Here is a 14,746-nt window from a genome sequence, read left to right on the forward strand (position 1 = left end):
TAATAGTGCGTTTTCCTGGTATCCCTTGGGGAATAGTGTTCTGGCAATGCCAGTGGCATTTAGAAGGGATATGGAGGTGAAAGACTTTCTGCACTGTAGCCAGGGAAATCCACTCCACAGATGAGCACCTCCATAATCATACCCAAGGGCTCTGGCATACTGCAATCTGAGCCATCTGGAGCAATGCCAGGAGTTCCTGCAAGTTAACAGTCTGTTGTAGGAAAGGTTTTTTCAACTTGCAAAGAACATTTTCATCTGTGTCCAGTGTACAGGTATGTGCATAATTCCATGTACTTTCAAGTAATTTAACTTCTCCATGGCTTTTTGTCACAGATAGCCTTACAGTGGAAAATGAATGTTATTCAAAAGCCTCAAATTACTACTATAAACAGAACATATTTTTATAAACTACTGATTTTCATAATAAAGTATAAGGGCTCTTCCTGTGTAAGGTTATCTGTTAAGAGATTTTCAGTCTATATGACAAGAATGAACCCAGAGCACCTATTACAGAATTCTGTTTGCACCACAGCCGATATATGACATCAGCATCTGTGCTTCTCACCCTACAGGGAACTGCCATCGCTACTGAATTGTAAAAATAGGAATTTCACAGAGATATTTGAACACAAACTCAGATAGCTTTCTTGTTATTGCTCCTAGCTGGGCCTTAGAAATTGAATGGATAACAAGATGGTCTACTGGGAGTGTGAGGTGCACTTTGTGCTGGTTTACTTCAAAACTGGAACATAAGTGGCTCACCAGTTCTCATGACACAATACTGAGGTCATGAATCAAATTATGAGACTCACATCCTGTTCACCTTTCTTCTGAAATAAGCTCATCACCTTTGATTGCTTACTCACATGAGTGAGATAAACCACATTGGGTGTATAAAGTAATCTTCAGTATCAATGTTCTCCACTTACCAGAACTATTTATATGCTGTACAATAACCTGCTGTTGTAAATAAATGCTTCCAAAGTCTTTAACATCTGAATTTTCTTTCCAGCTCTTTAAATATTGGCTAAAATTTTACATGTTGCTTATGGTACAAAATAGGATCTGTCTATTTAAGGTCCTTCCTAATTACATTAATAGTATACAATTATGTATATAGATATCCATGACATGTTTAAAATGGAGAGTTTTCTTGATGCTACCTTGACTGAATGTGGAAACCCAAACATTTCAATCTTTCGTAAGTGAATGAAATAAAATCTAGAGGCTCACTGAACAGCTTTTATAATTCATGAAATCAGTAGTCTAGGTCTATTGTAACTAACCAAGTCTAATGATTCTACCAAATGATCTATTCATTCAGTGCAGAGAAGACATGTTATGAACACAGTGTGTGATTATGTAACTGAAGATTTGAATAGAAGGCATACTTACAACTGGGCCAAATTAACACAGCATGGAAAATCCTAATTATGCCACATCCTGACAGCTTGGCTTTGCACTGCTGGTGTCCTTTTACAGCAGGTTGAGGGTTTTTTCAGATGTAATTAGAATAACATTTGTACAAAACAAAGTATAAAACCAAAAATGTAATTTTTGATCTGTTGTAACATAAAATCTGTATATCCTTTCCAGATTTTGCATAGTTGTTTTTGTCTGAATCACCCACTGTTGCTCAAAACCATGATTTTAAATTTATTTCAACTGTCTGGTGATGGAAATCACCATTTGGTCAATGTATCACACTGCCTTCTCCAGGGTCCTCCCTTTTTTCACCAGCTAAATTATCACCTGATTTTCCAGAGCCTCTCACTGATTACCAATAAACACTATCTGACTTTGGAAGCAAAGCTAATCAGCAGCAAGCTTTTGACCTTGTCAATCAACATAATAAATTTTTGTTTAAAAATTATGTGGACGGTGTTTACGTAACTGTTCCTGGTTATGTGGTTTCATCTGATAAGGACTAGAGATTCAAGATTCAATAACAGTCAAAATGTCAGCTGTCTTACCTACATGCTGTGCATGTTAAATCCTGGAGCAACCCTATTGTGGGTGCTTCTGAACACCAGTGAATCGGCAACACTCAGATGCTATTAAGCTTTCCTTTTTTAATTAAACTTAAATCTATATGCTCCTAGCATAGAATAAATTCATGAAACCCTTGTTGTAGGCACAGCTCTACAAGGACTGAAGAACTTGTTTCTCTTTTCCTGTTCCTGTGAGAAAGGACTAATTTTATTCAGGCTGTTAGCACAGCATTGCAGATTAGATGATAATCACATTCTGACTATTTCTCCTTATTACAACAGCTCACAGTCTTGCTTTACAGTCTGTTGTATCTGCCAGCATCTCTCTCTTAAAAGTATACATTCCTGAGGCACAATTTGCCTCTGTGTCAAGCCCTAGACACTACCACAAGAATGTTACATGAAAACAGCACAGGCTCCCACTGGCATATTGGGTTTGCAAGTCAATGTATGGTTGCACAGAAACTTTCATTGGAATAGAGGTGTTGCAATGTGTGATGGTAATGGAAAAAAATACAGTCTAGAAACAATTTTGTTACTGAGGATCCAGGAGACCTTCCAGTCTCTCAGATCAGTATTTGCATGATGGCTATCTCAGACTCTGTCTCAGGGTTAGGTTCAGAAATGTACCAGAACTCTCTGTACTTTGGTTGCATGAAAAGAAAACTGGGGTAGCAGGCAGACCATGGCACATGTCTACTCAGTCCCACCCAAGACAGGAGATAATAGGAGCTGGATAAACCTCAGGTTAGAGTGAGTACAACCACAGTTCCTTGTTTGCCCATCATTTTGCTAAAATACAGCCTTTGACAGGAGTGCATGCACCTTATCTTGCCTTCTGACTGGCTGAGTAAAACACTCCCACCTCTATTGTACAATGCTGCATCTCCTACTTTGTATAAATTTAAATGCCTTTTCCCCTTACTACTAAAAGTTGGAAAATTCATTTCTCACCACCACTTGTCTCCTAGACACATCTCTGTCTGTGGATTCCTCTGTGGATTCCTGTCTGATACCAACAACCTTACTCCCCACTATTTGTTATCCATATACTCCACCCTCTGCACTTAACAGAGTCCTAACACTCTGCTCCTTGTGCCTCAGTCTTTCTCCTACCCCAGTGCTTCTCCTGAACCAGCAGTGCAGTTTACTCTCATTCCAAGGACTTAACACACCTTGCAGATGTTCTGCTGTGCACAGCAATACTCCTTTACAGTCATCACCACATCACCAGGAAGAACAGGGATATTGACTTTTATATACTCTACCTTCAAACTTTTCTTTCTGAACATGAGGCACTAAGACTTCAAGGAAAATTGATCACCCTGCCCTGCAATGAAAGGCTGAATTATTAAAACTTTTTCCTAGCATTTCATTAATCTGACAGTCAAATTGCAGACAGAATACATACTGCTGCAGCACTAGACCCAGGAAGGGTCCTGCTGGACTTAGACTCTGAACAAAGACTTAAGTCAGAATATATTACCTTTGATTTTGTATTTTTCCTATGCCATTGAATATAGAAAAACTCCTCAAAACCTCCTCTGCCAGTGACTGTCATCATGTTTTGGTACAGTTTTGTTACCTATACTGAATTTATGAGTCTGAAGTTTTTCTGTTTATGTAAACTTTTAAGCAGCCACTCAGCTATAAATCTGACAGAACACCATACTACTTGTCAGAGACAAAAAGAACCCATATATTGTGAACAAAAACAGTTTTCTATTCCCAGTTTAACACCTTTGAGCATCATTTTGATCCACACACTGTCTTGAAGAGCTCGCAAACCTCTGCCTTGCCTGATAATTTTTTGTATTTTATCTGCAATGGAGTCAATGTCTATAGAAGGGAGAGAATCTGCAGAATCAATATGTTTTTAGTGAATCTAAAAAAAACCATGATGAAATAATACTTAACACTCAGTGTCTCTGTCCAGTATTAGTGAGGCTGATTGAATCTTGAGGCAAGGAAAAACTACGTGAAGATACAACACAAAATGAATTTAAATAAAATAAGAAGAACTTATCCTTCATGTTTTACAGTACTGGACCTTTTTAGTACAACTGTTATTTGAAAATTAAGTTCATGTCATCTGTAGCCTCGGAAACTCACATACAGTCAAAGGCAGAGTGAATTTTAGATTTACAGAAGCAAAAGAGCAGAGGCTGAAGGGTTACTGTAGTACTGTAAGAGAGGGAGCTTTAGATATTCCTTTGTAAGTCTCACATACATACACAACCTGCTGCAGGATTGCAGGCATCTTCTCAGTTCACCTTTGGGGAACAGAGAGAAGGAAAGCAAACCCAAGCACACAGTGTGGAAAAAAGCCTGAAGTATTTAAGGTACTTTTACCCCAGATTTTGGAAAATCTTATCAAACTATCTGAAATCATACTTGTGCAAATCAGAACTATTTTATATACAAAGCCCTACAAACCCAAAAGCCAGTCAAAGGCACACTCTTACTGAAGCTTCTCCCTCTTCAATAGCACAGTACCAGTTTCCGGTTTTGAGACTTCCGATCTCTGCACCAGCCTCTTTCTTCAGCCACAGATTTTGCTCTAAGCACACTTTCTAATGCCTCATCTTCTCACATCTCCCCTTCCTGACCTGGTTTCCCATGGAAAACTCTTCATCCTAGCTGTCTATTCCACTTCCAGCTCACTGCCACAGCTCTTACTCAGTTTTAGTCTCCCACTCCTGCTTCCAGACTTTCTGGCTCCCACTCATCCTGCATAAGTTAATTTAAGGCCTGAAGGTTTCACTACTCTCAGCAAAGAAAGGCTGAGTCCTTGAAATAAGTGCTTATTTCAGACCACCTTAACCCTGCAGGGAATTACTTTCAAGCTCCCCTTTATGGTACTTAAAAATGAATCCCCAAACCAGTCACTTCACATCCAGATTTTTTGAGATGGCAAATTACATTAATTTTGTAAATGCATTTGCTATTTTGGATTTTATTATTATCTGCCTAACTTGCAAAGGACCTGTTGGTCTCTGACAATTATTGTAAGACAAGGTCACTTAAAAAGCACAGACTATGGATTTGTGCTGGCAGAAACATAATTCACTAAAACATCCATTTACAATTTCACATGCAGGTGATCAGTTTCCAATAAGAAGCTCTTAAACCTTTTTATGTAGAGTAATTACTTCACCAATGGAAGAATTTAATACAAGAATCCATATTACCAAATCCTTCACTTTGATTAAACATCATCTTCACTGTACGACAAGCAGAACCGTCTCCCAGGCAAACTCCACACTGGTCTTCTGTTGCATTGGAATTTATCTCATAATCACAGCCAACAGTCTAGAAGGAAAAACAGCTTCAGAATAAATGTGGCCTCCACAATAAATTGCTGAGAGCTGATATATCACTGCACTTCTAAGAAGGGAAATAGTATATATCCTATATAAACAATAGTAGAGATTGTTGTATGTAGGTCAAACTTGTATATTATGCTAAAGTGAAAAACCAACTGACAAAAAATAACCATCACCGTGTCACAAAATATAGAGTAGGGACCAGTTGCTTGAGATAGAAATGTGTAACCCAAATGGCCTCAATATCCAGGATTGGCCAATACTTCTATAGTTTGTGCCTGCTCTCTTATGTCACAGAGCCATCTACAGACTCCCAGGAATAAAATGCAGTAACAGAACTGAAATCTCTCTCAGCTTTTTGTGGCCATCTGACTGCGCAGAACTCTACTGCAGTCAAACCCCCTGGCAAAGAGAAACTCCTCAGCAGGCATGAAGTTTCATACCCTTGACAGCTGCTTCTCCAGCTTGCCAGCACAGGGGCATAGGTCAAGATAAAGTTCTGGTAAAGACTGATCTTCCAGTTCATGCTTGCTAAGGGAGAGAGTTAGAGAAAAATTCATTCATACTGAGTCAGGAAAAAATTTCTTCTTGCCCAACCCAAAAATTCTGTGCTCCATCTTCAAACTTCAACAAAATTTTCATTTGTTTTGAATTATTTTCTGTCTCTCTTCAAAAACCAGCAGGACTGTAGAACACAACCTAATATCCAACACTTAATGTTTGTTAATAATATCTAAGATACCTGGAGGATATAGATGAATAGCCATGAGTCTGGTGGTATACAAAGGTTTTCTTGGCCGATTTTTCTCAAAATAAGCTTTCAAGAGCTATACCTGTCAACTTCTCTAACACCCTCTTGATGTATGAAAATCTAGGTATTAACTTTTTTTATTCTGATCTTATTTAATCTTCAGTGCATCAACTACTGTAATCTGTAAGCTTCTGACAAGAAAATCCATCTGTTAGACTAATAGCTGGTATACCAGCTTCTGCATTCTCTAGTATTTTTCTATCATTTTCACCTCAAGAAACACCTGAACTTTTCATCTAAGTGTCCTTGATTAATGAACAACTAGAGAAATTGCAAAAAAACAGAAGCAAGGAAAGGCCTCAAGTTACAGGTGGTGTCAAACTGTGTCACTTCAAAGAAGATTCAAAGAAAAGACCCATCCATCACTTAATACCAATACATAGCCAGAACCTTTGATAGCTGCTCCAAAAAATAATGGCCATGCCATAAGGTTCTGCAACAGCCTTAGCTTCTCTCTCCTTTCAGTGAAGACCACTTTCAAAAAATGGAAGGTTTTGTAATGTCTTGCACACAGATACATCTTGGCAGCAAGGACCACACTTAAGAGCAATACACAATGTTATAGAGAGAAGCACATATTACGGTGACTAAATTTTTGCCTCTAAAATGTACCTATTTGCCCAAGGATGGATTTCATCAAGTATTCACAACACTCAGGTGCCACTGTTGTATGTACAGGATGTTTCTTCATCTCGCTAAGAGTTCAGATCTGTCTCTTCACCAGCTATCTACAGATGCACTGGAGTTTATATTTCCTAATAATATAAAGAGGTTGGTGTGTTGCTGTTTCCTCAAAGTGATGTATTCCCCAGTATATCTACTGTGCTATCAGTACATTTGTTAATCATTTGCAAACAGTAAAGTCAGAGTTATCAGGTTTATTATTAGACCACAGGAGCAATCAGCCACTCTGCAGAGTTACAGAAGTTGAAGTTTATATTTAAAGTTTATCTTAAAATAATGACTTGTCTTCAATTTATATAACTTTTGCCATTTTTGGTAGAAAGTGCATATTCTTGGAAAGGTTTCTGTTCATCTTTATTTACTGTTCAAGCTTGTTTGAGAGGTTGAACAGAGAAATAATTTATCTAGTTCATGCTGTCAATCAGACACTTTGAAATGAACATCAGTGAGCATATTTCCCTTGCAAGTACTATGTAGTGCAAAAATTGCCAAAGGCTGAACAAATTAGTTCTGAACTGAAGCAGTACAGGCTCTAACTGAGGTGGCAGCACCACAATATCATCCCTTTCCTGCCTGTGGGTTTCCAATTAGTGTCTCTGCACAAGCTGTACCCCATCAGCCCAGTCAATCAGCTCAGACCTTTCCCACTTGGCCATTTAGTACAGAGTTGTAGATGCCTCATCACTGGGAGTGTTCAAGGACAGGTTGGATGAAGCTCTGAGCAACTTGGAAGTGGAGGGTGTCCCTGCCCATGGCAGGGGGAGTTCGAAATAGATGATATATAAGGTCCATTTCAATTAGAATCATGCAGCAGCAATTAGGCTCTGAATCTTTTATACTCACTGCACCTCTGCCAGTGAAACATGCTGTGTTACAACCACCACTGCATGCCATAGTGTGTGCAACACAAACTAGCATCCCTACAATGCAGCACTTTGCCACTGTCCCACTCACCAAGAGCCTTTTTGATCCACCTGAGACAAGTTTTATTTCTGGTCACAGCACACAGTGCAGAGGCAGACATAATAACTTGAACTGCTTGGCTGCATTACAGGAAGGAGAAACAATTTATTTCCTGCTGCTCAGTGACTAAAGGAAAACCAGTCAGAGATATTGCCCTTTTTCCATTTCCTGAGGGAGAGGCTTTTGTGTCATATTGGCAGCAGGGGGCAGATATAAAAAGTCCTTGCTGTCACTCAAGGGTATGGCCTGGATGTACTGCCTGAATATCTGCTATATGAATAGTACATTGCACTTTAAGGTCTTCCATTGTCTCCCCCACTGGTCTCCAAATAAAGAAATCATGTTCATTTAGTGTTGGCCATGACACTGCCTTGAATGGAGAGAAATCTGTCCTGATGTCACTAATTTAACTTTTAATTTATCAATATGGATCTGAATCAATGTCCTGTTGGGCTAGCAGTGGGAGAAGGAAGCTGAACCATAGTGACAGGCAGTAAAGCTAATACATAAAAAATCCAAATTGCAATCTGCTTTTCAGCAAGGGAAAAATGCAGGTTCCCTCCCTAGGACTACACAGCTGTGTAATTCTCCAATCCAATATTAGTCCTTCAATATAGCAACTATGAATCATCATAGAGAACAGATCACAGACTTGCATGACTGAAGTTCAGTCACTTAAGCCTATCAAAATTCTTTTCAGGAGATGAATAGTTGCCAGAAACAGAGATGCCAGGTCCTCCTCCCTCAGCATCTGCATACTCCAGTGCATACACCTGTAAGCCTTCACTTTAAGTTGATGTCATGGTTTGTATTTAACCAAAAGTCACTGTTATGTATACATCAGTGCTAAACAAATCTACTCTGGTGGCAGTATCTTTGCTCATTAATACTGGGGGAGCAACTGACTGACCTAGTAAGAATCAGAGTGCACTTTCGATGTGCATGATTTAAAAGACATGAAGACAGATTATGTGCTTTAAGATATTCTAAATAAAGAGGGGAAAGTGACAATTAAAAGATGAGTTTGGAGGAATACAGTAAAAAAACAAACTAGTCATAGTATAGCTTAGTGATTTGAGATTAAATTATTGACAGATCTTGTCAAATCTGCTAGCAGAACTCTTCTGTTTAAGGACACAGTTGAGAGACGACCCTGCTATTTCATATGCCGGGCCCGCAAATGAGTTAGCAATTTGATCTTCTCCTTGCACTTACAAGGCAAGTTCTAAGGGAATACCATACTCACACCTCACCAGTAAGCCTTCCTTCCACACTGAGGCTTAGGCAGCACTTCCAAATGATTAGAAGCCACATATTGGACAAACTGCAAGGACCAAGTGAATCAGCACTAGTATCTGTCTATAGTTACTTTGCACTTAAAGATGTGCATTATGGCTTTCTCAGGGTGGCTGGGAAAGCATCCTAAATACCTCAGGGAGCTAAAATGAGACATCTCCAACCACATTCAACCCTTAAAGTAGGACCAGTTTCTCTGATTGCTCTGAACAAAACCATGACAAACTGCAAGAATCATACTGAAATCAGATGAACTTTTAAGACTAAATTCTTGATTGAATCTGAGTCTATCTATCTTTTTTTGACATACCCACTAGGAAAATGCTGAACTCGACTGATAAAAAATAGCTACTCACATGCTACACATGCGAGCAATATAGACAATGGAGCTAATATCTCACCAATTTCATTTTTTGCTCAATTTCAGACCAAAGTGAACTGTTATTTTAGTACTCAGAACAAATGTGAAGTGCTTTTGTGAGATACAATTTTGAAAACCAGAACAGCGCTTTAATAGACTAACATTTGTGAGCCTTTTTCACACCATTAGCAACATTTTACAATCAAAGTACAAGAATGATGTACCAGACTAATGATATTAAACTCATTTGCAGATTTATTCTCCGTGACCTGCAATGTATGTATTATGTTCAACGAGTTGGTCTAAAATACCAGTGAGTTAGATGAAGATACATGAAAAAGCTTCCCCTTGAGTTTTATGTTGGGTACCAATTTCAGATAGCTTTCAGTAATGTGAGCTGTTTGGGTTACCTATTAATTATTTGGTGGCATTTTTGGTAGTTGCACGGATGTATTGTTCATTTTGTGATCCTGATTCCAATTAAATCTGTTTGCCTGGAGATGTGAAGCAGCAGTCAACATGTGAAATGCTGACAAAATCAGTACCTTGGAGGGAATTTTTCAGAAATCCTTCAAGTCCACAGAACTATTAATGCTAAAGTATATGTGCAATTAGATTATCTTCCTTTTCACTCCTGATCTATCAATTCCAATGAATTAAGTTTTGCTATCTCTAAAGTATGTATAAATTTGAAATGTCACAGGCAAAGTTCAATACAGAAGAATATGGAAAATAAAATTAATCATAGTAATACTAGTCCAACTGAGCTGGAAATTAACATATCACAAAGACAACCGTCTGATTTTAGCAAATAGCCACTTCCAAGTGATGGTCAAAAGAACTGATATGGTAGGCAACATTTACAACATGTTTCAATATGCTAAAGGTCTGATTCATTCTGGCTTGAACTGCCCAAAGACAGGTTCAGGTCTTTCACCACTGCAGTTCAAAGACCCATCCTGGCTCTCAGCAAAGTAAGCTAAGCAGATCTCTTCAGTGTGGACTTGAGAAGGGTCATAGTAATTGCCTTTCACAAAGCATGTCTTGCAAGGAAAGCTTAAACCAAATCTTTATTACTGCTTCCTGAGGCCCCACCACTCCATAAAAATAAAAAATTTAAAGGGAGGGTATTCAAATCACCTATTAAAAATGTCTTTTTTAATATCCATAATTAATGGATATATTAAAAAATCTATAAGGAAAGAATGTGAAAAACATCAAATAGGAATACCATTTGAAAGGGGATGAAATAAAAGACTTATTGAAATATCTTCTAGTTTCATTTTTATGTGATTCAATGGCTTAGGACATATAAACCCAAGATTGGATAAACTAATGTAAATTTCACAAGTCACCAAGTCCTGCTTTTGTTTCCAGAGACCTTAAAGTGAAAAAGCTATCAGGATTCAATAGGGTAGAGAACACAAACCCTCAATTTCAAGATTAAACCATAGTTGTAAATACATCCCCTACAAGTTCTCATTTTATTATAAGAAACTTACTAAAACCAATGCTAAGACTGTGGATGTTACAGAATTTGCAAACATACCTTCAGATGCCACACACACACATCATCCTGGAGACAAGCTTACTACCAACAGGCAGAATATGCACAGTCCATTATACTTACTCTTCAATACAGAAAACATTACTGAGCCATATATTTATTCTGTGTTTGCCTGTTATTTCATTGTACAGTGTTATTCAATTTAATGTTGTAAACTAAATTAATTTTTACTGTCCACAAGTGCAAATGTCTGATCCTATTAAAAGACAGTAAAGAACTACTACATGTTTATTGTTAGACTGCATTTTCATAAAAAACCCACAGACAATGGTGACACCAATTGCAAACCTAAAGCTACAACCCTTTGCGAAAACTTCTCATCAGAAAGAAAGATATTTTCTTAAATTGATTCTTAAAATAATGGAAAAAGAGAGTGTTAAAACTTACCAAGTGTAATTAGCATTCAGTCTAATGGATTCATTAAAAGGGTGGAAGTGAATCATGTCTGCTTGGAAAGCTGTTTCTATAAACTTGCCTCCATGGTAATTAAAAACGTGATAAAATGGAGTACTAGGCCTTGATCCTACATAAAACCAGAATTTTCTAAATTAAAATTGTAAAGAAAGAAACATGTAAACATACCCAATACCTTACACATGCCATTAATACAGACATCTCGGCTGTGCCTTCCTTCAAAGCAAGGAGTACCATCAGTGACAGCATCAAGCATCTTCTCTGAAAAATGGCCATCTACTGGGCGACAGTGGAGCTCACAGGGGTTTGCTGAAAGGAAAATACCAGGAAAAGTGAGCAGATGGTTCAGTAAAGACATACTGGCATTCCCCCTGCATTGCAGTTCAATGTCCTGAAGTATTGACTGAGAAAGTATCTGTTTTCCTGCATTTGGCAGAAACCAGCAAAGCCACCTGTCATTAGTGATAGGGTGGGAATGCCAAGGAGACTGGCAAGAAACAGTTTTCCATCAACAGATGACTGAGTAATTTCAGAGGTAATATAAACTTTGCATCACTGCTGTCAACCTCTCTCAGAGGGCAGCAGTCAAATCATTCCTTCTGATCCTCTGCACATCACTGATTATTTTCACCTACCTCTTGGCACTAAATAAATAATTACAAACACTGGTTTGGGTTTTTTTTTCCCTGCTTGGCAACTTATGAAATAAGGATAATATTGGTGAGTCTGACAGACTCAGGCCGTTCTTAGACAGATGTCCCATAAAAGCAACAGGGAAGACAAAAGCTGGAACAAAAGCAACCAGTGGTCTCTGAAACAAGATTTTCTCTGATGGATCAGATTCTGTTTCATCCACGGGGTAAAAAGAGCCAAACACATACCACCCTGCTTCACAGACACTGGCTCTTGGGAACGGGAAATTCTGAAAGTCAGATATCGGAGAGTCAAGTTTGATAAATAACTTGTGTACATGGAAGATCAGTCAGACCTGTAACCAGGGTCAAAGTAAAGACAGATAAAATCCCTGCCTTTGTATCACTCCCTGGAAACCCTGCAGCAAAACCAGACTTACATGACTGAATCAAAATTTATGAGGGACAGCAACAGAGGACTTGTCTTCTGGTTTGGTCTATTTCAAGACCCCAATCTACCCTGGTGCTAAAGCAAAGTGTTCATGCTCAACATGCTGAAGTGCATTGCTGAGCAAAGCAGTGGGCCTTAAAGCCACCAGTGAGTAGGGACTTCATGGCACAATTACCGAGTCATTTTAAAACAACCTCCCTGTGTGCTGCAGACGTGCTGCTGGCAAGTGACATTTTATCCTGTCCCTGACAGAGTTGACAGACGCCACTCCCTTGGTCTTAGAAGGATGCAGGGTAACTATAAGCATTCCATGTACTGGCTGATGAATTTCGTTCTTCCTCCTTTGTTGGCCTTGTTTGTGTCATACAAAGAACGGTGTTAAAGGAAATTTTTAGTAATAAGAGAAATTGAAATTTCTATTAATGCAAATAAACAAAAGAATTTCCTACAAAAGGATTTATTCTTCTGGGGGCAGAAGATTTACTCTCATTGCACTGGTACAGCACCAACATACAAACAACACCACACAGTACACCAAGGTGGCTGCAGCTCCTGCCCTCAAAGTCCTTGAAGTTGAATAACTGAGTCCCACAGAGCCTGAGCTTTAGTATGATGAATCTCCTCCATGTCAACAGAAACTGCAAAACTGGGATTTGAAAGAAATTTTTTTTAAAAATACAGTAAAGGATATCCAAAACTTTAATGAGGGCCTGTGTTTTTCCCCTCTGTTCCATAAAGCTAAAATGGCATCTTAGGACTTGTGGTTTGCCTTCGCAAAGTGCAACACAGTGATTAGACCCAGAAGACATGCATAGACCAAACTTATACAACTGGTGGAATTCAAGGTGATGTGAGTTGTGTTTAAGAAAATTGACAGAGATGGATTTCCAAAGCATTCTCAGGCAAAAAACATTAACTTTGTGATCCTCACCAGCCCTCAGCCCCTCTATGAAAACTGCCAGCCATAATATCCATCAGCTGTTTTGATAGGAGCTGTCATGATAAGTGATACAAGCAATTTTTACTTCTGTCTGCAGAAATCTTGTACTGTGATTATTTTGATTACTTTAGTGCTCTCAATTTTGTTTCACTTTGCCTACCCTTTCAATGAAGCACTTTTTAAACACAAAGCACAATACCCTTATGACAGGAAGAATCCCAGAACTCCGGGCACTCTTTTACCTGCTTAGAATCACCTCAGAGAGACACAGACTTTACAGAAAACCATTTCAACTTTTACACTGTTTGTAATGAAATATGTAGAACAGTTTGACACCTGTACTTTCTCCCTAGTTGTGTGTTGACATAACGAGGAATTTTATTCCAAAAATCACTGAGCAAGAAGCAGCAGACAGTGCTGACTGCTGACATGTTCCTATCCTAACTATGATGCTGTAAATACATAACTCAGAATCCAGTCAGAGAGAGAGATTACTTCCTTACTAAGTCAAAATAAAAAGTAAATATAAATAACACATCAACTTGTAAAGACTTTCTAGGCATGAAAGCTTTCCTAGTTTTTCTAATTGTAGTAACTGATCTAAAATAGAACCTACCCACAAATTTTGCATTGCTTTTCTTTCTATGTTTTCCACAGACCCTCACTGGAAATGAGAGGGCATTTTTCCCTCCACACAAACTTAGTCCTATCCAGTATGTATTTGATTTTTCATCTGCAGAAAGGCTGGTTAGGGCACCACTGAAGAAATTATACTAGCAGTGTATTTGCCATTCATTTTCTAAAACTATTTACTTATATATCATTATGATTTATTATGGTTGAACTCAAGGACCTTGGCTCTATTATGCTACGACCACAAAAAAACTGTATCAGAATCCACCACTGTCTTCCAAAAGTCTGATGTTTCAAACCCAGCACAGATACAGATGTAGAAAGTACTTTTTCATCTATTTTCAGAAAGTGTACTCACACACAAGGAAAACAGATACATTTCCTGAAATGGGAAGATGGGCATTGCATTCAGACTCTTATTTCAGGCTTGAAAAGACTAAACTGAGACCAGTGTGAGCACCAAGGTTGTTCAGAAGGAGCTCATTAAAGCAATTGGTTCAGTTTCAGTTACTTCAGTAAATTATTAATTCACTATGGGACTTTAACAAAAAGATTGTCATCTTTGTAACTTTTAGGCCAAAACATAAATTAAATCTAGCAATCCAGCATATGCATGAAATACTAGATCCAATCTGTGAACACTCAGTAATAACCATGTTCACCAATTCCTTGTTCAA

General features: G+C 38.3%; 1 protein-coding gene across 1 annotated transcript in view; it reads right to left on the reverse strand.

The window, feature by feature from the left end:
• ADAMTS12 (ADAM metallopeptidase with thrombospondin type 1 motif 12) overlaps positions 1-14,746 on the reverse strand; it is a 153,501-nt gene that overhangs the window by 37,397 nt on the left and 101,358 nt on the right. The window contains exons 13-14 of the mRNA XM_071580426.1: positions 11,589-11,722; positions 5,183-5,303 (exon numbers count right to left, since the gene is read on the reverse strand). Coding sequence (XP_071436527.1) covers positions 5,183-5,303; positions 11,589-11,722 — 255 coding nt within the window. The remainder of the gene's footprint in view (positions 1-5,182; positions 5,304-11,588; positions 11,723-14,746) is intronic.

The sequence above is a fragment of the Pithys albifrons genome, chromosome Z, assembly GCF_047495875.1.
Source record: "Pithys albifrons albifrons isolate INPA30051 chromosome Z, PitAlb_v1, whole genome shotgun sequence".
In the NCBI taxonomy this organism is placed as follows: Eukaryota; Metazoa; Chordata; class Aves; order Passeriformes; family Thamnophilidae; genus Pithys; species Pithys albifrons.